This window comes from Bipolaris maydis, assembly GCF_028858645.1.
Source record: "Bipolaris maydis strain C4 unplaced genomic scaffold PSV08scaffold_16, whole genome shotgun sequence".
Classification (NCBI taxonomy): domain Eukaryota; kingdom Fungi; phylum Ascomycota; class Dothideomycetes; order Pleosporales; family Pleosporaceae; genus Bipolaris; species Bipolaris maydis.
Window position 1 is genome coordinate 150,417 of NW_027093872.1, and position 19,999 is coordinate 170,415.

General features: G+C 52.0%; 8 protein-coding genes across 8 annotated transcripts; 5 read left to right on the forward strand and 3 right to left on the reverse strand.

Annotated features, from left to right (window-relative positions):
- Positions 1 to 295: 295 nt before the first annotated feature.
- On the reverse strand, positions 296 to 5,824 carry PSV08DRAFT_412523 (C2H2 zinc-finger-containing protein). Its single transcript, XM_066093930.1, has 6 exons — positions 5,560 to 5,824; positions 5,457 to 5,513; positions 4,575 to 5,409; positions 4,389 to 4,526; positions 2,914 to 3,373; positions 296 to 2,864 (listed from the first exon to the last, which is right to left on the reverse strand). Exons 1-6 carry the CDS (start codon positions 5,729 to 5,731, stop codon positions 687 to 689), a joined length of 3,840 nt encoding a protein of 1,279 aa, XP_065948058.1. The 5' UTR covers positions 5,732 to 5,824; the 3' UTR covers positions 296 to 686.
- A 1,355-nt stretch (positions 5,825 to 7,179) lies between these two features.
- On the forward strand, positions 7,180 to 8,324 carry PSV08DRAFT_210363 (uncharacterized protein). Its single transcript, XM_014223401.1, has 2 exons — positions 7,180 to 7,306; positions 7,367 to 8,324. Exons 1-2 carry the CDS (start codon positions 7,202 to 7,204, stop codon positions 8,069 to 8,071), a joined length of 810 nt encoding a protein of 269 aa, XP_014078876.1. The 5' UTR covers positions 7,180 to 7,201; the 3' UTR covers positions 8,072 to 8,324.
- PSV08DRAFT_231091 (uncharacterized protein) lies at positions 8,279 to 9,935 on the reverse strand (the record flags this gene model as incomplete). The annotated part of the gene is made up of 3 exons (XM_014223402.2): positions 9,274 to 9,935; positions 8,472 to 9,223; positions 8,279 to 8,400 (listed from the first exon to the last, which is right to left on the reverse strand). The coding sequence occupies exons 1-3, from the start codon at positions 9,918 to 9,920 to the stop codon at positions 8,279 to 8,281; spliced, it is 1,521 nt and encodes a 506-aa protein (XP_014078877.1). The 5' UTR covers positions 9,921 to 9,935.
- A 299-nt stretch (positions 9,936 to 10,234) lies between these two features.
- On the forward strand, positions 10,235 to 11,278 carry PSV08DRAFT_405340 (Oxidored domain-containing protein). Its single transcript, XM_014223403.2, has 2 exons — positions 10,235 to 10,464; positions 10,515 to 11,278. Exons 1-2 carry the CDS (start codon positions 10,263 to 10,265, stop codon positions 11,075 to 11,077), a joined length of 765 nt encoding a protein of 254 aa, XP_014078878.2. The 5' UTR covers positions 10,235 to 10,262; the 3' UTR covers positions 11,078 to 11,278.
- Positions 10,880 to 11,737, reverse strand: PSV08DRAFT_365985 (dolichol-phosphate mannosyltransferase subunit 3). The gene is made up of 3 exons (XM_014223404.2): positions 11,581 to 11,737; positions 11,450 to 11,518; positions 10,880 to 11,401 (listed from the first exon to the last, which is right to left on the reverse strand). The coding sequence occupies exons 1-3, from the start codon at positions 11,626 to 11,628 to the stop codon at positions 11,234 to 11,236; spliced, it is 285 nt and encodes a 94-aa protein (XP_014078879.1). The 5' UTR covers positions 11,629 to 11,737; the 3' UTR covers positions 10,880 to 11,233.
- Positions 11,738 to 12,082: 345 nt separating this feature from the next.
- Positions 12,083 to 14,472, forward strand: PSV08DRAFT_189812 (armadillo-type protein; the record flags this gene model as incomplete). The annotated part of the gene is made up of 4 exons (XM_014223405.1): positions 12,083 to 12,272; positions 12,319 to 12,450; positions 12,507 to 12,620; positions 12,668 to 14,472. The coding sequence occupies 4 exons, from the start codon at positions 12,083 to 12,085 to the stop codon at positions 14,470 to 14,472; spliced, it is 2,241 nt and encodes a 746-aa protein (XP_014078880.1).
- Positions 14,473 to 14,879: 407 nt separating this feature from the next.
- Positions 14,880 to 15,618, forward strand: PSV08DRAFT_334683 (uncharacterized protein). The gene is made up of 3 exons (XM_014223406.2): positions 14,880 to 15,089; positions 15,139 to 15,207; positions 15,267 to 15,618. The coding sequence occupies exons 1-3, from the start codon at positions 15,002 to 15,004 to the stop codon at positions 15,338 to 15,340; spliced, it is 231 nt and encodes a 76-aa protein (XP_014078881.1). The 5' UTR covers positions 14,880 to 15,001; the 3' UTR covers positions 15,341 to 15,618.
- Positions 15,619 to 16,309: 691 nt separating this feature from the next.
- On the forward strand, positions 16,310 to 19,860 carry PSV08DRAFT_365988 (adaptin N terminal region-domain-containing protein; the record flags this gene model as incomplete). The annotated part of the gene is made up of 8 exons (XM_014223407.1): positions 16,310 to 16,400; positions 16,463 to 16,550; positions 16,605 to 16,618; positions 16,672 to 16,715; positions 16,764 to 17,053; positions 17,100 to 17,434; positions 17,486 to 19,425; positions 19,475 to 19,860. The coding sequence occupies 8 exons, from the start codon at positions 16,310 to 16,312 to the stop codon at positions 19,574 to 19,576; spliced, it is 2,904 nt and encodes a 967-aa protein (XP_014078882.1). The 3' UTR covers positions 19,577 to 19,860.
- Positions 19,861 to 19,999: the final 139 nt, after the last annotated feature.

Sequence of the window (19,999 nt, forward strand, 5' to 3'; positions counted from 1 at the left end):
ACTGACTGTATCAGCTGAGAAAACAGCCAACAATTTTTTTTTGCCAGAAGGAGTAAGGAAACATTTAAAGTCATCGTGTACTAGCTTTTCCATCTTTGATTTTGGAAAACTTACCAAGTTCAAAAACTTTTTTTTTAAAATTCTCCACACTTTACCGAACGAATAACTATACGTATTGTCCCTGTATATATGATGCTTCCTTTCCTTTCTCCGCTCCCCCGCTCGAGAAAAAGAAAAGAAAAGAAAGAAAGAGAGAGAAAGAAGAAAACCTAGCCCACACTAAAAACACAGGTTCTTATTGCAGACACATACACATAGGAAAAGGCACATGCTTTCTTCAAGGTAAATTGGAGCGCCGGGTTGTCCCGCCCTCTTTTGTTTACTTAATCTGCCTTTGATTTCAATGCTGATAACAATCTTCACTTCCCCCCTCCATTTCCCACTAGCTCACCAAAGCATGTGTGCATACGTATATGACTTTGACCAACGTAGTAAAAAAATTGGTTATAGCGATTGTTGCGGATGAGAAAAAAAAACCCCAAAAAGAGGGCGGAATGCTCGCCGACAAAAGAAATGGTACCCCCAACGCCATATAAAAACACCGATGAGAATGCAAAGTGATGGGAGTTGGTGCGGAATAGTGGGTTGGAGTGAAAAAAAAAAGTGTTTTATGAAATGTGAGAGAACTACTGAGTAGCGTGGTGGCTCACTTCATGTGCCATGCTGACTTCTCCGATGTGCTTCTGGTCCATGTGAGAACGCTCATCGGAAACAAATTCAACAGGAGAGGCCGAGCTAATTTCGTCACTGCCAGCATTGTGAGCACTAGCCGCCTTTGGCGTGTCGTCATTTGGCCTGAGTGTTGTTGTGCTCTCAGCTAGTTGGTCGGGAACGTCTGCAGTACTACCCGCCGAGTCTTCAGCTGCCTTGTTGTTGGCACCGTCCAACTGCAACCGAGTCTTCGTCTCTCCAACATCCTCAATAAACTGAGCCTTGCTCTCGTTCTTGTTCTCCTCCTCTGGGGAAATGGCCTCTTGAAGACTTTGAAAGTTGAACATGGGTTCCGTGTTGGTTGGGATATTCGGGATCTGTGGGGGACTATCCCCGGAAGCATTCAGACTGGGTGAATATGATGAACCGGCCGCTAGATTGTTCTGGCTCTCTTGTCGCAACGAGTTTTGGTAGGACTCGGAATATGACGACGTGGACGACGAAGCATTTGAAAGATTGCGCATCAGCGCACGGTGTGACTGCTGCTCGTTACTGTGCGGATCGAGTGTTGCGGAATTGGCCGAGTCTGATGTCTCTCGCTGAATTTGCGCACGGCTGGCTTCAAGATGGCCTTGAGGATCATCCCTGGTAGAGACAATGTTTGAAGTCGATCCCAGTTCTGACTTGGAGCCACCCGCGCTACCAGATCGGTCGATGGCTTTTCCTTTTCCAACTGCAGCCGAACTGTTGGCTTCTGCGCCATCAATGTCGTCAATAGATATAGGGTGAAAGCCGCTGCCAATGTTACGTTGGGCCTTTACAACCTTCTTGAGCTCCTTGGTCTTCTTCTTTTCCTCCTTCCGAGCTTCTTTGGCAGCTTCCTTTTCATCCTTTTTCTTACGCTCTTCTTCGGCCGCCAAACTAAGACGGATAGCCTCCATCATCATGAGATCCTCGAGATCTTCAAGTCTGTTGCCTCTCCTCGAGCTCAACCGATTGGGAAACAAATCGCTTGAAGACCCTTGCTGGCCCGAAGAGCTTTCGCCTTCGCGTCGCGGTGTCCCATTTCCACTACTACCTCCGCTATCGGTAGTGAATAGTCGTCTTCGTCTGCCGATACCAAAGCGACTCTCTCCCTGTTGCAGATTGCCCATCATGTAGGCAGCGTTGTGTAGAGCCGTGGCCGCAGCAGCTCTTCGTAAAGCATGGGACTTGGCATCCGCAAGCTTCTTTGCCCAGTCAGGCCGCACCATGTCTGTTGTAATGACTGTCTTGTCATTAACCGCGAGTGACGTCGCCCTTCTTCGTCCCGATCCAGCCGAGGTGGGTGAGTGCAAGGATGTTGTGGATGACATTGCTGATGTTGCGCTGCCCAAATGGGTTGAGCCCTGGCCGCTGTAGACTAGTCCTCTCCTAAAAGGCGGTGGCTCATACGTCACTCCGAATTCTGTTTGTGTGCAGTACGGGCATGCAGCGGGTTCTGATACCAATTGGATCTCCTCTTCCGGCTCAGCGGGTGGCGTGCCTTCAGCGCTAGGCTCTCCGTGGTGCTCCGGGGGATGCGGGTCCGGACGCTTGATTTGGACAAAGCACTCGGAGCAGATGGGCTGATCGCAACAGCGTGTTCGGTTGAGATATGGCGGGTAGTACATGAAGCAGATGGGGCATTCTGACGCATTCTTGTATAGAAAAGCCTCGACCCGTTGGCCATTGACGTACGGATCCTTGGGCAGCTGTACTTCCTGGGGAGCCATGTCGGCCTGCGATGCATTGCGCGAGCCGGTTGCAAGAGAAGCAAGAGTTTTGGCGCGACTGCGGAAGAAGGGCGAGGAGGGGGATTGGTTGGACATTGGGGATGTAGGCGAAGGAAGGGAGGAGCCAGGATGCGAAGGTGATAGACCACTTCCTCGATCTGGCTCTTGGGACATGGATCGGGAGCCCATGGGCACAGTAAGTTGGTTCAGGTTCGGCTCAGAGCTGCGGGGGTTCCATACTGGACTGAGGTTGTTATTCGGTCGAGGCGGCTCTTGGGGAGGAATGGCGTCGGCAGCGGGTAGCGGGCGGCCGTTTACGACTTCGACGAGCTGGTGCTCAGTCCAGGTGTCTTGGTGATCATCGAGACCTCTCCAAAAGGGAGCAAGTCGGCGTTCAATCTAGCATGTGTCAGTAAGATGTTCTAAAGGCAGTGGTGTAATGCCGTACCTGCAGCTGTCGCACCGCGGCCTTGCTAAAGTCTTCGGGGCCGGTATAGACTCCAAGCGTGACCAAATAGCCTCCATCGACGCCCTCCTCTCTCAGACTTCTTTCGCGCTCCTGCGCCCGAAGAATACGCTCTCTCTCCAGCTTCCGGGCTTCCCTCTCTGCCTTTGTCTCACGGCGTGGCTCGAGGGCAGGATCTCGCTCAGCATGGTCTGTTGGTCGGAAGCCGAGGATGGATAGGTCTGCTCTGCTGCCTCTATCCCTTCTCGAGTTGCCATAGGGATTGTTGCCTGATCTGTCGTGTCCGGGCCCGGCTGTGGTTGGAGAAGCGATGTTGTGTGCGCTGGAGCGGCGGCCATGGCCCCTTCGTTCTGGCAGAGACTCTTTTCCCTGCGAGTTCCCCATTGTGGAGCAAGAGAATCGAGGGAACGAGGCTGTCGGGCGAGAGGCGGATGGTGGGGAACTTGTAGTTGGGGGGCCCGTGTATGGCCAAGAGCCGTGTCACGGGCTGTTCCGACAGGGATGAAGTCTTATCGCGAGGGCGGGCTGGTGGAGGGTGGTGAGGCTGTCTGGTGGGCGATAGCGAGTGTCACAAGGACATGGATGCTGGGAATGTGGGCGGCGAGGGTGCCTCTCCCTGTGCTGGCGACTCAGGAAACGCGGGCGGGGTGGGATGGCAGTCGCGACTGACAGAAACAGCGCATGGGCGAGGGCGAGGGCGAGGGCGAGGGCGAGGGCGATGGGCGGGAGTGGTGGTGGTGGTGGTGGTGGTGAGCAAGGATTGGTGAAATGATGTCGTTTCTTGGCAGCCAGACAGGGCGGTGATGGGCAAACCGCGTTATGATGCTGTTAGGGCCGAAATGGGCAGATATCAGGCTGCAGACACGGACACGGGCGCCGGCATGTCAGCCCGGCGTGCATCCAGCTGAGACGGCCTGTTGCAGCGAGAGGGGTGGGCGACTTGTGCGGGTGAATGCCGTCGGTCTGCTAGGATGCGAGAGTGAGAGGGAGGGCGAGCAAGACTCGACGACGTCGACGACGACTACGACGACACAGCGGCTGTGCGTACTATAGACCGGTATGGCCATGCACCGTCGGCCTAGCCACCGAGGCCAGCCCGCCGTGCCGAACAGCCCGCGCCCGCCCTCGTCAAGCCCGCCAGCATATTGGCGATAGCGTGCATCCTCCATCCTCTTGCTCCCACTCCCAGCCGCCCAAGCATCGTCGCTTCACTTCTGCATTTGCACATTCTCACATACACACGGTACGCCTCAGGCTGGGCGGCAGCACCCTCGCAATCATGAACACGCACGCTCTCCCTCGCCCTCTCCCACTGTTGGGCGGCGCCCGAGCACCACCGGCCGCCCCCCGCCTGAGTGCGGGGCTCCAGACACGACAGTCGGTCAATGCAATGGGGTTGGTTGCATAGCTGGCTGCTTACATACTCCCGCTACGTACACTCCTTCACATGCCCTCACGCCCGCCGCAGGCCCTCGCCATGCCTCGCCTTCTGCTCCCTCAGAGCGTCCCAAACTCCCACGACGACTCCCAGTGGTACTTGTCGCCGGGCCCGACGATCTGCTTGTTCAGCCGACCCCACTCCGGGCTGTTCAACACTATTAGCTTGGCTCGCCCACGACGTCACAACCTCTCCGTCTACTTACTGGTTGATGCCATCCGGGTAGTCCTGCGCCTCAATCGCAATGCAGCCGTCGCGCGGGATGAACTTGTCCTGTCCGGCAACCCCCTGCGTGCTCTTGAACTCGGTCTTGCCGTCGTTCCAGTTGCATGTGTACAGCACAACCGCGTCCTGGTCAGTCCTCAGGTCCGCCTTGATGCCGCTGTACGCGCTCGCTATTGTCAGCACGCTCTTGCGCTTGTCCCTCTTTTCGTTGAATGCCCACGCGCCGTTGTATCCGTGGCACCCATTACCGCAGTGGTTCTCGAAGCCCGCCCTGTCCGACGCAAACCCGAGCTTGTGCGGCGCTGACCAGAAATCATCAGTCGAGTTCGCCGCAACCTGCGCAATCTCCCCCGTCGGCAGAGCATTCGCATCAGTCACTACCACGCGCTTAGCCTCGGGCATGTACACTGTGTGGTCCCAAATGGTCCGGTTGTCCGGTCGCCTGAACGCATCAAGCTGAAAGTACGTGTGCTGTGTCAGCATGAGAGGAGTCTTCGCTTCCGGCGAGGTAGCATCCATGGAAATGTGCCACTTGTTCTTTGACACCGAGTATGTGACGCTGGCATCCACACGCCCAATCATGCCCAGTGACGAGTTGGAGGCGTCTGAGATGGCGAATGTGATTGACGACTTGCTTACACGGGTCACGTTCCACACCCTGTAAGACCAGTTGTTGGTACCGCTATGCAGAGTGTTCGGTCCATCGTTCTTCTCTGTATGGTACGTGACGTTGCCAATCTTGTATGTTGCGTTTCCAATGCGGTTGACGTATCGTCCAGGAATGGCATTGTACACGGGATGTCCAGGGTCAACCGCTGGGCAATGTTAGATGGAGCTGATTCTAGCACGACACAATTCTTACGGTAATACGTCGTGTTGTCGTAGCCTAGCACAATGTCCTGTGGTTTGCCCTTTGAATCTGTTTTCGTCAGTAACTGCACTTACTCATATCATGGAGTGCTCACCTTTGACCCAGAGATTGGTGAGGGTGGCAGCATATGGGATGAATTGCGCCTTGATCCCTTCAGCCTCAAGCGTGTATCGCCCTTGTGCATCTGGACGAGGCACCCGCGATTCGAGCGCATCTTGCGCTGTTGCTGTTGCCGCTGCCACTACCGCGAAAAGAAGGTATTTCATCGTCGACTACGTATCACAACAAGTGGAAAAGAAGGACAATGGTGCCAGAACATGCTCAGATTACGGCGCGTTCATCTTTTAATTCCCAAGAAGCACACAATAGGATCCTTCCTTCGGTAGTACATGCACATTTATTACCAGGTTTCGGTCCTGTAATACCATACCCCGGAACTCTGGATAAATCCGGGATTGGACAGATGAAGCCTTGGCTATATAAAGCAATATGCCAAAGATTGCTTCGAGATTCCTCAAGTTACTAGGTGGCTTAGCTGCGGAGTTTTAGTCTCTAAACAGACGTTTACGCCCCATTTCATTAGTATAACAGATTGTACCAAGTAGCGCGTGTCACATGGGCTGCACAACACAAGGGCACAGTGACCGTTTTTGTGGGTTACGTTTACCTTGCATGTGGGGCGACAAGCCGGCTGTCTATTCCTTGACCCATGCTCCCTTTCTGTTGTTCACTCGGCACCAGCTTCCTCTCATACGCTCGATAGCCGCCCGCGTGCGCGCGGCATTGGTTTCTGGTACTTCATCTTGGTAAATTTCATACGTATTCTCTCATTCGTCTTACTGTCATCAATGGCATGCGCTCACTCTCCGTTCATAACCAAAAGGTTTGTACATGGACGGCGTGGTGTTAATTTCGGTCACATTCAAGATCCGCGGAGTGATCAGCGGTAGACGTCACGTGGTGCGTCCGGGTACAACATCCGGTTGCCTTGATTAAGGAGCTGGAATGAGACCAGAAATGATTACCTTGCGCTGTATGTCCAAAGCTTGCAGATATGGCTGCCTTTATTTTAGATGAAAAGAGAGTATTCGAATCCATATATGCCTCTAGGTTTGCCAAGAATTCTGTACTCCTTTCTACATCAACTGGCCAACACATATCATGTTCTCGCATAAGTCACTCGCTCATCACAAGAGAAGGTGATATATATAACTCATGAAATTTGTTACTACAAACTGCTATCTACATCCTACATCCCAAGGGCCCCTACGTCTGCTTCTTCGCTCCAAACATTTACTAACTGTGCTCAGCAATAGTAAGCTTGTTTGCTATCGAGTTGCTTCCCGCTCCAGTCAAAGGTACAATCAAAATCTTTGGCGAGTTTATTTTTATAGATGGATTAAACGACTAGCTTTAACGATGCTTTCGTTAAAGGGTTTCTGGTCTGTTAGCATTTGGTTGCATGTGTTCAGTATTCAAAGACTGTTCAGTGGCTCCAACGGGTGTTTTTCTTGGAACATTGGGCTAGATAGCCTCAGTTTGAAATCACACATTCAATCCTCTCAACTCACAAACATCTCTGATAGGCAACTAACACAAGAAAATGCTCACGCGAGCAGTATACTATAGCAACGCTTTAGCGCTAACCGGAGCTAATGCCCTGCTTAACGCCGAACTGACGTCTTCATCCATGCACGTCGTACGTCTTACACACAAACATCAGACCTGCATCAACAATGGCCGAAGATATGCAAATTAATCCACAACGAGCAAAGCAGCTATCCGAAAACATTGCCAGCATAACCGCGCGCATCAATGCCGCGAGTAAAGGCACCAAACCAGTGCGTAACCCCCTCCTCTACATCATTCCCTTACGCAAGTTAACAAAAACGTCCCACCAGGTGCGCCTAATCGCCGTCTCAAAGCTCAAACCCGCCAACGACATCCTCGCCCTCCACCAACCCCCCAACCCGCTTCAAACCCACTTTGGCGAAAACTACGTGCAAGAACTCCTCGAAAAAGCCAAACTGCTGCCCCGCTCCATCCACTGGCACATGATCGGCGGCCTCCAATCCAACAAATGCAAGCAACTGGCCGAGCAAATCCCCAACCTCTGGTGCGTCAGCAGCGTCGATACCGAGAAGAAAGCAAATGAACTCGAAAAGGGCCGCAAAGCCCTCTTAGAAAAAGATAGCTCAGCGAGTAAGCTGAGGGTTATGGTGCAGGTCAATACCTCGGGCGAAGACAGTAAATCCGGCGTTGAGCCCCAGGATGCGCTGGCGCTGTGCAGACATGTTGTGGATAAGTGTCCGCACCTGCAACTCGCGGGGTTTATGACGATTGGCGCGATTGCGAGGAGCAAGGCTATGACGGAGGAGAATGAAAATGAGGATTTTGTGGCGCTGAGGGAGACGCGGGATAGGGTTGCTGAGGCGCTGGGGTGGGACAAGGAAAAGCTGGAGCTGAGTATGGGCATGAGTGCGGATTTTGAGGGCGCCATTCGTATGGGGAGTGATGAGGTGAGGGTGGGGAGTGAGATTTTTGGCGTTAGGCCGCCGAAGAAGGATGCCGTTGTTAAGGAGGAGGTTGCTGGGGAGAAGAGTTGAGGTGTTTTGGATATGGATACATCTCTTTTGGTGGATTGTGTTGGACCATCGAATGTCATTGAAGAATATCAAGGGGGGGGGTGCTCGACAAGACATAGATATCCAAGTACTGGAAAAAATACACATCCGAAATTCGTGTCAACATTGCAAAAAGGGTACATTCCTTCCTCTACCCCAACATCTCAACCCTACATCATAACATCCACCCTACTGCGCAAACAACAAAGCAACGATAATCCTCGTCGCCTCAAACACGCCCTTCCCCTGCATCAACGCATCAAACGTCTCAGGCACCTTCTTCAAGCTTTCCGCGGTATCCGTCTCCGACCCTATTTCACCTCGTTAGTTTCCCAAGAACAAGTATTCTTTTGATCCGTTTTCAACGTCAAAAAAAACTTACAAACACGAGGAAACGCCGGCTCAACAGCGACATTCGACTCGGCCTCACCCGTCCAATCGAACCCAATGCGCCAACTAAGCTTAAGCACAACATGGGCATCTTGCAGCACGAGCGTATCACGGCCGAGATGGCGATTCAGCTCCTTTCGCGAGAGAGATTTTGAAGGTTTAGTGGATTGTGTTTGCAGTGCGTTCTCCAAGTCTTTTTCTGAGCGGCCGATGAGAAGGTGGGGGAAGCTTGTTTCGACCTTGTGCCAGTACTGCGCGCGTTTCTGGGCGAGGGTCCAGTACGAGTTTATGGCCCACGAGGCGTTGCTGACGTCTTTTTGCTGGGCGCGGGAGCGAATGAAGGTGCCGAGTTCGTGTTCTGCCCAGGGTGTGAGACGGACGAGCTGCAGCTTTGTTATTTCGGGTGCCAGGGTGTTGATGGTTAGGGAAAGTTGGGCTGTGAGGAGTCTTTGGGGGCCAGTGATGTCGATTGTGTGGGTTTGGTGGGCGCGTCGAGAGGATGGGGCGGATTTGCTTCCGGGAAGGCTGATTTGGGTCGAGAATTTGAAGGAGGTAAACATTTCTAGGTAGGGTAGAGGATCTGCTAGTTCTACTGGCCGATGAGAAGGAACAGGCTTATCCGATTGCTTGGAGCGTGGTGGAGGAGCGGGCATGGCGGCAAATGGCAGGAATGAGCAAAGTAGACTAGATACTTTTGGCTTCTCCGGTTCTATGTCTGCTCCGCTGATTTCGGTAATGAAGTTGCTGGCTTGAGGTCAGTCACTGATCCATATTCATTACTTCCTAAGACTTACCGTAGACTTTCACGTTCTTGGGGTTGTAATGTCTCTTCTGGGCCTCGCCGCTGTTCCTTTTCAATCTCATCCATACATCTTGAGACTTGAAACTCAAGTTTCTCCACTTCACGTTGTAGCCGTGCTTTTTCCTGTTTTCTCCGTTCCACCTCTGGATCAGGAGGTTGCCGTTCTACAACTTTGCGTCTATTTTCCTCTACTGGTCCATCCTCTACAGCCCTGGCACCATCATCTGATTGTACTGCAGGTGCTTTCGGTTTCAATGGCGATTGTCTGAGGCCATTCTTTGCACGTGGAGGTCGTTTGCTTGGTGACGAAAACAAGATACCTCGAGGCGGTTGATTTGATCCTTCGAAAGTTCGTTGTGATGGTGTGTTCGGTAGGTCTGATTCTTCACTGGCCTCTTGAGCATCCTCGGCAGCACGCGCCTGTCTTGCCCTGGCTGATATATCTCCATGAGCTCTGCGTCTGGGAGATGCGCTAAGTCGAGGAGTTGATTTAGAAGGCCGAAGATTCGGATAGGTTCCCGCAAGGCTAGCTTTGGTAGGTGACGCAAAAGACGGTCGGCGTGGAGGTTGTCTCAGTGGACTCGATGAGCGGCCATCGGGAGAGCGGGTCCTCCTCCGCTTGGACGATGGCTCGTTCATGACATTCAATGTGTGTATGCGACCGGATGAGCAAGCCTGTGACTTCGGCGCGTAGTAAGAATCGGTTTTCGTGTTAGGAATATATTATTGTTCTGCTATACGTGCTCGGCGGGGCTTTGCGACGAGGGTGAATGCGACGCGTCGGCGCGTGTTGTGACCCTGTCGGCGTTCGCTGCAGCTTTTGCCGACGGTTGGAAATGCGATGCAAAATGACGTCGAACTCTTCACTGATACCAGCCAAGCACAAAACTCCACAACTTGCAAACCGACAGTCTCGGCATGTTGTAGTCAGGACATTCCAATCGCCATACACTGCTGAGTCTTGGTTGCTCCTTTGGTAAAATGGAGCATATCACGCACGCAGCATCAAAGGCTTTGCGCCAAAGATTGTGCGCTTCCTGCTTGAAGTCATGGCGCAGGTCGCGTACTTCAACAGAGGCTGGACAGATGGGACTACAGAATAGCAATCGGATACAGCGTAGATTCAAAGGCTATATAGCGCCGGAGGGAGAGCAGGCCAGGCCCATCACAGGCTTCTACGAGGGTCAGATCCCAATCACATGGAACCGAAATACTTGTGCTAATGGCTTGTAGACATGCTAAAAAAGCCCCTCTCTCAAGTCCAATCTCTGTCCCATAACACTCCTGAGCCCCCGAAGGAACAACCGCAGACTACGAAGGAGGAGACATTCGCAAAAGCACGTATCATCTTTGGATCCACGACTGCGCTCGAAGAACGTAGACAAGAGATCCTGAAATCGTCACAAAATATTGCCGGGGTTCTGGTCCCTCCACGTCCCGAGGAACCAGACAATTGCTGCATGTCCGGTTGTGTGAACTGTGTATGGGACATGTATCGAGATGAGATGGAAGAATGGGCAGATAAGCAGGCTCAGGCGAGAGCCGCAATGCAGGCTCAACGGCAGGAAGGTAAAGGGACTGGAAGCATGGTGGCCGGGGACTCAACGCCGAACCATGTTGCAACGAGCATGGACGATGACGGTGGTGGTAGCGAGACCAACTGGAATGGCGGCCTGGATGACACCGACAAGGAAAAGCTGTTTGAAGATATACCTGTGGGCATTCGGGAATTTATGAAGACAGAAAAGAAGCTAAAACAGGCGCAGAAGCAGGCAGAGGCGGCCTCAACTGCTTAAGCATTATTGTCCACCAAAGCCTGGAGGATTGTCTTGTTCTGAATAGCTGCCTATCTTACCATAAACTTTCAAATAACCATACAATACATATGTTCCCCTCCTGCCGCAGATCCTTACCAACGCCCAATTATGCAGTTTCCATTACACCGGTCACGCTCAATCTTCACCAACATCCACGCCCTTTGCGCTGAGGTCTTTGCGTGCCTCTGCTATTTGCTGCATGAGTTCGGCGTGTGCTTCCGGTACATCGTTGAAGGTAAAGACACCCCAGCCCAGGCTGAAGAGGAGGTAGGCGCCAAAGGAGATGAGAGCCCAGAAGGGAATCTATCTTGAGGTCAGCCAGGCATTGACATATGAGGAGGGGAAGCCTACATAAGGTATGATCTCTTCCTGGACCTTTTGGGGCAGAGGAACGACCTGGAGGAACAGGGCAAGGTATACCTGTGCAGCACGTGTTAGAATACCATCTTGAATTGAATGCCACGGCTAAGGGGCTGTCGTACAGAAGTAAGGAGCATCGCAATGCTGATGGTCTGCTGAGCGCGCGTCATGATGGCGGTATTGAAGGTAGAATTGTTTTCAGCGAAAGTCTTTGGTCGGCAAAATTATGGGCGCGAGATAGTCGTCGTGGTCGTGGTCGTCTGGTGTTGAGTGTTGAGTGCCAGATCGCTCAACTGTCGCCAAGGGATCTTTCCCAGGGGGCCCAGCGGAGCCGAACGGAGGCAAGGCTAAGCGGCCGGTGGGTCGAGAACGCCATGGGAACTTGCCCGCCTTGCGCGTCTTGGAAAACAAGTGGCTGAAACTAATAACTGGAGCTTTTTCTGCTGTCGCGCCTGACAAATCCCACTCTGCAGCTGTTGCTTGGACGGGAATACCGGGGCAACTAAAAACCATTTGCTATCTTTCCCACTGCGCAGCCGCCACCATGCACACCTGACCTGACCCAACCATTGTCACGACTTCTGCGGCAATTGCATTTCTCCATCCTCCTCCCAACTTTCCGATATGCCACTATCCAATGAGGAGCTTGGCGAACACGTAGCGTCCTTAGAGCGCCTACTTCAAGGGAACCCTGCAGGCCAGACCGCTGCTCTCACGGACTACGTGCATAAGCTCGCTGCGTTTGCAACAAGTGGGGACCGTGTACCCATAGAGAAGACGCTACAACTCTTTGGAACCGCCGTTGGAGGCCGCAGTATGTTTTTCAGGCCTGTCAACTACGCTCCGCTAACCAGTCACAGAGAGATGGCAGGCTCCGTTCAGAGACAGCGGCCTTCTTGCGTTCGCTCTGCGGGGTTTAATCGCTGCCCGCGACGATGAATCTATAGTGAAGCAATGCTTGAGAGTCATCGGTAATTCTGTTGCCGACAATGGTACTGTATCCAGGAGTGGAGCCTTCTACAATACAGATAGTCTGACTGGAACCAAGATACCAACAGAGAGCTCGCGGTGAGAGACATACAGGCCATCATTAGCTGTCTCCAGTCAGCAGAGCTACGCCTGACTACACTGGCCGTACTTTTCAATCTTTGCAACGACTTTGGTGAGCAGGATTGGAAGCCGCTCCGAACATGCAGCTCATGCAGACAGATCCTGCCAAAGCCGCATCGGCCACACTGAGACTGGACGCCACGATAACTACCTTCCTTGTTCTCGACAGGATACCAGAGGCAGCGCTCGACTACGCCACAGATCTACTCAGCTGGACTACGAGTAACCTAAACGATGCTCAGTTCAAAGATGAAGTATCCCTCGAGACGTTCAAGAGCTTACTAAATGTAGCACTCCAGTTTGATGAAGACCATTATCTCGAGTACGTCGCTATTCTGGTACATTACCTCCAGGATCCAGAGTTTCAGCAGAGAATAGCAACACCAAAGCTTCTCGACGACCTCGTTACTCTCATGTTGGAGTTCGAGGCGCGGCTCGAGCCAGAGGAAATTAAGGCTGTATTCGAGGAACTCGCAACAAGCAAAAACACAGACAGCACTTCGTCAGACGAAGCACAAGTTCTCCTCATGGCCCAGCTGATTGGCATGTTGTCTGCCGCCTCAGCAACCGATATCTTTTCACAAACCTTCAACATCAGAAGTCCAGTCATCGAAAGAATGGAGGCCAAGTTACGAGCACCCTGGGAGAGCGCACAGCCTTCTACGATATGCGCTTGTGTTATGATGGGAAATTTGGCCATGTCTGACGAAGTTTGCATTGACATGGTCAAGATCATGGAGCTCCACGTTCGCTTGATTACGATTATGAAAAAGAGCGATAAGCCCGCTCTTTTGTACGCTGCAGCGGGTATCATGCGACACCTCACTTTTCCAGAAGCTAATAGGGCTTTGCTTGCAGATGCCGGGCTGATGGAAGCATGCTGTCGCATGCTGGTACTGGAAGATCCTTCTGTTCGCGGCGAGGCGGCGGCCATACTGTGCAAGCTCGTCACTGGCAACTTCTACAACATTGAGAAAGTCATGTATGAGACAGTTGGACCTGACACGGAAGCATCTGATGCAGATGTCTCAGCGGACACTGTGATATTCTCACACATTGTTGAACAGGCCCTCGTTGCATCCAAACCACTTCCCAGCACCACGATGAAGAACCCCATGATTGAGCTTGGCCGCACCATTGTCGCCATGTTGCGCTACCTCGGACGACCAAATGCGGAAAAAGATGTCGAAGCAGTACAAATACAGATTTTACAGGTGCCCCAGATCGCACGTCCGATCGCCCAGCTCGTCCGTCAACGCTTTTACCCCGAAGCTAGATCTGAAGGACTACTTGGCCTAGGTTTACTGGCACAGACGCTGGAGGGCGCTGCTGCCATCGCTGACGAGATCAAGGAAGACAGTGGACTTCTTGAGATTATCAAAGAGCATGCAAATGCAACAGAAGAGGGTCTTGCGCAGCAAAACCCCTCAACGGCCAGTAGAGACCACCAGAACGCGATTGTGCTGCTCCAAGCGCTGCAGAACAATGCGGTAAGAGAACTCCAAGAAGCCGTTGGGGAGGTACTAAGGACTTCCAGGCTGACCAAATGGACGCAATACTCGCGCATTAGGCAGTCACTGTCAAAGCATCAGCGGGATAATTCGATACGAAGAACTTCGGGTGACACAAGCGTGCTAAGTAGCCCTTCGAGAGACTCGCCAGGACGAGTCAGGGAGTTGGCAAGAAGGGCTACAGAGTCTCCGAGAGGGGTATCTGCAAGACCGAGGGGCTCCACGTTTGTCGGGGAGCTGACGGACGAACGGCCGCGGACACCGGTGAGGGTGCGGGATGCGATTGGAGAATTTGAGGAGATCTCCCCAAAGACGGTGGTCAAGGAATTGCCAGCTAGGGAACGACTAAAGGGGAAAGGGATGAAACGCAGCAACACGATGCCAACTTCATGATCGTTACGCCTGAATGTTTTGTATGTATATACTAGTTTTTAATAATGCACTCTCCACTTGTTCAAGATCATCCATCTGCCGCAATGTCAAGTGAGGAAATGAGCGGACTCGTCACGTTTGGCCTATGGTAACAGATGGACATGCACATATCTGTGGAGTAAGTCTGGACCTGCAGGATATGGCTATCGATCAGATAAATTGGAAAATCTACAGCAAATAGGGCGCGTTTGAAAAGCAGTACATAATCAGCGTAGCATTGATAGTCGGAACAGGTGACATAGGCGTAATCAAGTGGGCTCTGATTGGCTGGGACCGCCACTCACGCGACTCCACCTCTAGGAATCCAGGGTCCATGTCAACGACGTAGCTGTCAGAGGTAGGCAGAGTGACGGGTATAAAGAAGAGCCTGGAGCCTGCTTCTCAGTGCCATTCAGTACATTCAGCTCTTCAGGTCTACGACATTCGACTCCAAGAATCAATCGCTTTTACTCATCCACCAAATCAACCCTATCAATCCACATATTTCAAAATGGTCTGCTGCGGACGTAACAACGGCACCTGCGTGTGCGCCCAGGAGGCCAAGTGCTCTTGCGGAAAGCAGCCCGCACTCCAGTGCAGTAAGTCTTCTATTTCCACGACATGAAAATCAACATTAACAAATTTCAGCTTGCGAAAAGGCTGCCACCGAGAACAAGCTTCCCTCTTCCACATGTGCCTGCGGAAAGCGCGCTGAAGGTAAGGATTCCGCTGCTGCTAGTTTATCAATCTCGAATTGTTCTAACATGACATTTTAGATGCCTGCAACTGCAGCCGCTCTGAGAACAACGGCTCATCAAACCTCGAGACCGACTTCACCACCAAGAAATAAGTGTATTGGTGCAATGCAAGAGTTGTAGATGCATTTGAAGCGAGGAGAGGCTGGCATACGGAAGGGAGTTCCCGGCGTTTATTGAGTGTTTACGAGGCGTGGGAGGGCGATTGTGCCTGGATTGGATCAAACTTACGAGGCACCTTGCCAGGGCGCTTACGACTGAGATGATTGAAAGTGCTAAATGCTAATCAAAGTTTTCTTGCCAACTTCGCCCGTTCGTGTAAAGCGCGTATCGTGTACTGAGTTTGATCTTCAATGTATCTGACTAACAGCCGCAAGATGACGTCTTCCTTCCTGCACAGTATATGCATGGTACTAGAATGTTCGCAGCAGCTACCAGAGTCTCCGTTGTTGTTCCTAGGGAAGTGTAAAGGACGCGTCTTGTGCATATGCTCGAACTGGCCTATTTATACCCAACACATGGCAGTGTAGGAAGGATACGCGATCAGCACTTTTTTTTTCAAGCAACCGCATCGTCTATCACTAGCAGAAAGTAGGCGGCAACACGGTGCATGTCCTCTACTCGTGGTCGCGATGTCGGGTGCTAGTCAGAGTCGCAGTCTCCTTGCACCGTGTGGAACCAGCGACGCACACTAGAACCCTGTCAGTCTTGGCACCTCATGCGTAGAGCATCCAACCGTCTACTTCGCCGACACGAGTGCGTGGACGCATTTGACTGTATAGCCTTGTGCAGCAGCATGCACAGTGTTTCCCTGTGATTCCCGTCTTTTCTTTTTCCACTTTTGTTTGCGTCTTAATTCTGTCGCCCGGCTCCTCATTTTGCTGACGGCCGCCCCTTTCGCGACCTATCCGCCTCCAGTCCTTAGAGCGCACGTCGGCATAAACCCTGCTGTGAGGCCCGTACCGCTACATCCCATAGCATAGTGCACCAACACCGCCGCATTGTCGGGCTATCTACCAGGTGGGAACCGCCCACCCACCACCACCACCTCAACTACCACCAGCATGGCGGCCTCGGTCACCTCCAAGATGGCGGCGAGGGCTGGTGGAGGGCTGTTCAGTCGAGATCAGACAGGCAACGTGCCTACCATGCGAGGTATGCGCACTTCCCGGCAGCACCATCACCACCAGCAACCGCAGCTTACTCACTGTGCGCAGGACTCGTGTCGTTTATCGCTGACCTGAGAAATGCTCGCGCCCGTGAGCTCGAGGAGAAGCGGATCAACAAGGAATTGGCAAACATACGGTGGGTGCACAATGCCGCGTTCTAAGCAACATCGGATGGCTAACAACATTACAGACAAAAGTTCAGAGGTACTATCCGCCTGCGTTTTCTGCTTGGTTTGGTCTGACAATAATTCCACCAGATGCCGGATTGAACGGCTACCAGAAGAAGAAATACGTCTGCAAGGTACCTACGCCGCGGCACAACCACATCCATCCTTACTGACAGTCGCAGCTCTTGTACATATACATTCTCGGTTGGAACGTCGATTTCGGACATCTCGAAGCAGTCAATCTTGTCTCGGCGACCAAATACTCGGAAAAACAGATCGGTTATCTCGCCGTCACCCTATTCTTACACGAAGAACACGAACTCCTACACCTGGTTGTCAACAGTATTAGGAAGGACCTGTTGGACCACAATGAGCTCAACAACTGTCTGGCATTGCACGCAATTGCAAATGTGGGTGGCAAGGAGCTGGGAGAGGCATTGAGTGCGGAGGTTCACAGACTCCTCATCTCACCGTAAGTTTCGCAGGACCAAGCACACGACAAGGCTGACACGGCATAGGGCTTCCAAGGCATTCGTGAAGAAGAAGGCCGCCCTCACGCTTCTGCGCCTTTACCGGAAACACCCTGCAATCGTACAGCACGAATGGGCCGAACGAATAATATCACTCATGGATGACCCTGACATGGGCGTTGCACTCTCTGTCACATCACTAGTTACGGCACTCGTTCAAGACAACGCCGAACAATACAAGGGAAGCTATGTTAAGGCCGCGAACAGGCTCAAACGGATAGTTGTCGACAATGAGTGTGCCGAGGGCTACTTTTACTACAAGGTGCCTTGTCCCTGGATTCTGGTCAAGCTGCTCAAGCTATTGCAGTACTACCCACCTCCTGGTCTGTCTACCCTCTGGTGATCTACAGCGGACTCTTACTAATCGAAAGCAGAGGATTCGCATATTCGGTCACTCATTCGTGAGTCGCTTCAGAAGATCATGGACTCGGCGCTCGAGATGCCAAAGAATGTGCAACAGAATAATGCACAAAACGCAGTCCTTTTCGAAGCAATCAACCTTGTCATTCACCTCGACACAGAGCAGGATCTAATGGTGCAGATTTCACAGCGACTGGGCAAATTCATCGCCTCTAGAGAGACTAACGTGCGGTATCTGGGGCTGGAGGCCATGACGCATTTGGCTGCTCGATCAGAAAACCTCGATCCCATCAAGAAACACCAGACCATCATCATCGGCTCATTAAGAGACAGGGATATCAGCGTGCGGAGACAGGGTCTGGATCTACTCTACAGCATGTGTGACCCGACAAATGCCCAAGCAATCGTGAACGAACTCTTACGCTACCTTCAATCCGCCGACTATGCTATACGAGAAGAGATGGTACTTAAGATTGCGATTTTGACGGAGAAGTATGCCACAGATGTTCAGTGGTACGTTGACATATCGTTACGACTGATTGCAATGGCGGGAGACCACGTTAGTGACGAAGTGTGGCAACGTGTTATCCAAATTACCACCAACAACGAAGAGCTCCAGGTGTACGCCGCCCAGACTATCCTACAGTACATCAAGGCGGACTGTCACGAAACGTTGGTAAAGATCGGAGGATACTTGCTTGGAGAGTTTGGCCATTTGATTGCGGATAACAAGGGATGCAGTCCCATCGAGCAATTCATGGCACTGAGCGCAAAGATGCGAGGCTGCTCGTCAAGCACGAGAGCTATACTTCTCTCGTGCTATGTCAAGTATGTCAACTTGTTCCCTGAGATCAAGCCACAGCTTCTCCAAGCATTCCGCGCCTACAGTCACTCGCTCGACTCGGAGCTTCAGCAAAGAGCATGCGAATACCTCACCCTTGCTACGATGCCAACAGACAACCTATTACGAACCGTATGCGACGAGATGCCTCCATACCCGGAGCGAACATCAGCCCTACTTTCACGACTACATCAGAAGCACGCCACCACCAGCGACAAGCGGACATGGGTCGTTGGTGGCAAGGACGCGAATGCAGATCTCAAAGAGTTCGGTCTTGCAAGGTCGAATACATCTGCCGGTGTCAAAAGAAGCCTCACAGAGCCCTTGTCGAAAGAAGCCAGGACTGGTGCAGCGAATGGCTCAAACGGTGTTGCTACGATTTCTAGCGACTTGGAGGGTCTCGACCTGAACATTGACACGACCACGTCCAAGGCACCGAACCTTGCAAGCGCTGCCCACTTGAGTCCGGACTGGGAAATTGGATACAACCGCCTCCTTCTCCGGTCTGAAGGTGTGTTGTACGAAGACCAGCAAATACAAGTAGGCCTACGAACCGAGTACAGAGGGCAACTGGGTGCTCTCATCTTCTACTTTACGAACAAGTCTCAGTTCCCAATGGGCTCGTTTACCACGACACTTGACAACAGATCTTCGGAAACCCTGAAAACAGACATCAAGGGTCTGCCCGATACTACGATCCCACCCGAGGGCCAGACCCAGCAAACAATCATGTTCGAATGCAAGAATGTCTTCGTCGACCCACCCACCATCCGCATATCCTACCTTGCAGGCGCTCTACAAGCTCTTACCCTCCAACTTCCAGTACTCCTACACAAATACATGGAGGGTGCCGAACTCAGCTCAGAGGATTTCTTCAAGCGCTGGAAGCAGATTGGCGGTGCTCCCCGCGAAGCACAGAGTATCTTTGGTCTTGTCAACAAGAACAGGACCATGAACTCGGACTTTGTACATAAGGTTGTCAAGGGCTTCAAGTGGGGTATTGTCTCTGGTGTAGATCCCAATGTGAAAAACGTAGTTGGTGCTACAGTATTGCATTCAAGCGAGGGCAAGTTCGGATGTCTGCTAAGACTGGAGCCGAACTTTGAGACTCAGGTATGTTGAGATGGTGGCAAAAGGTTCGCATCAAACTAACACTGTGTAGATGTACCGCATCACTATTCGTGCCACTGACGAGTCGGTACCGCCTGTCCTCGTAAAGGCTATGGAGAGCCGGCTCGCGCAGGGCATTGAAGGTCTAGCATAGGCACCAGACCCGCTACGCTTCGTAAATACGATATTCTTACGCCGTAACCCGTTCAATCGAGGCACCTGTTTTGGACAACAACTCAGAGTGTTCATAAATTTAATCATATTGGTGGAGACGTTGAAGAGCCTGCGATAATGGAGACTGTTTAGTGTATGAAGTCGTGGGAGAAGACAATGTTGGAAGTGAAGCGCATACCCTTTAAGACACATAGCATGAGCAAGCACACATTGAAGCGTTTGTTTTGCCATTGGTAGTGGAATTATTATTATTTGCGCCAATTATCCCGCGTGTCCTTGATATAGGCTGTGTAGCAACTTTAACCGCACGTACTTTTGGTTGTCTCTACTGAAGGCACCTAGTCGAAAAGTCACCTGATTCTCACGCAGGTACATGGACGCAAAGGACAAGGTACTAGAATGC

Coding starts and splice junctions, on each gene's coding strand:
- PSV08DRAFT_210363 (XM_014223401.1), top strand. CDS start 7,202: ATGGCCGAAGATATGCAAATTAATCCACAACGAGCAAAGCAGCTATCC. Junction 7,307..7,366: donor CGAGTAAAGGCACCAAACCA/GTGCGTAACCCC, acceptor ACGTCCCACCAG/GTGCGCCTAATCGCCGTCTC.
- PSV08DRAFT_412523 (XM_066093930.1), bottom strand. CDS start 5,731: ATGAAATACCTTCTTTTCGCGGTAGTGGCAGCGGCAACAGCAACAGCG. Junction 5,410..5,456: donor CGACAACACGACGTATTACC/GTAAGAATTGTG, acceptor AACATTGCCCAG/CGGTTGACCCTGGACATCCC. Junction 3,374..4,388: donor GGCGAGGGCCTGCGGCGGGC/GTGAGGGCATGT, acceptor CCCAACTACAAG/TTCCCCACCATCCGCCTCTC.
- PSV08DRAFT_365985 (XM_014223404.2), bottom strand. CDS start 11,628: ATGACGCGCGCTCAGCAGACCATCAGCATTGCGATGCTCCTTACTTCT. Junction 11,519..11,580: donor TTGCGATGCTCCTTACTTCT/GTACGACAGCCC, acceptor CGTGCTGCACAG/GTATACCTTGCCCTGTTCCT. Junction 11,402..11,449: donor AGGAAGAGATCATACCTTAT/GTAGGCTTCCCC, acceptor ACCTCAAGATAG/ATTCCCTTCTGGGCTCTCAT.
- PSV08DRAFT_405340 (XM_014223403.2), top strand. CDS start 10,263: ATGGAGCATATCACGCACGCAGCATCAAAGGCTTTGCGCCAAAGATTG. Junction 10,465..10,514: donor CATCACAGGCTTCTACGAGG/GTCAGATCCCAA, acceptor AATGGCTTGTAG/ACATGCTAAAAAAGCCCCTC.
- PSV08DRAFT_334683 (XM_014223406.2), top strand. CDS start 15,002: ATGGTCTGCTGCGGACGTAACAACGGCACCTGCGTGTGCGCCCAGGAG. Junction 15,090..15,138: donor GCAGCCCGCACTCCAGTGCA/GTAAGTCTTCTA, acceptor AACAAATTTCAG/CTTGCGAAAAGGCTGCCACC. Junction 15,208..15,266: donor CTGCGGAAAGCGCGCTGAAG/GTAAGGATTCCG, acceptor ATGACATTTTAG/ATGCCTGCAACTGCAGCCGC.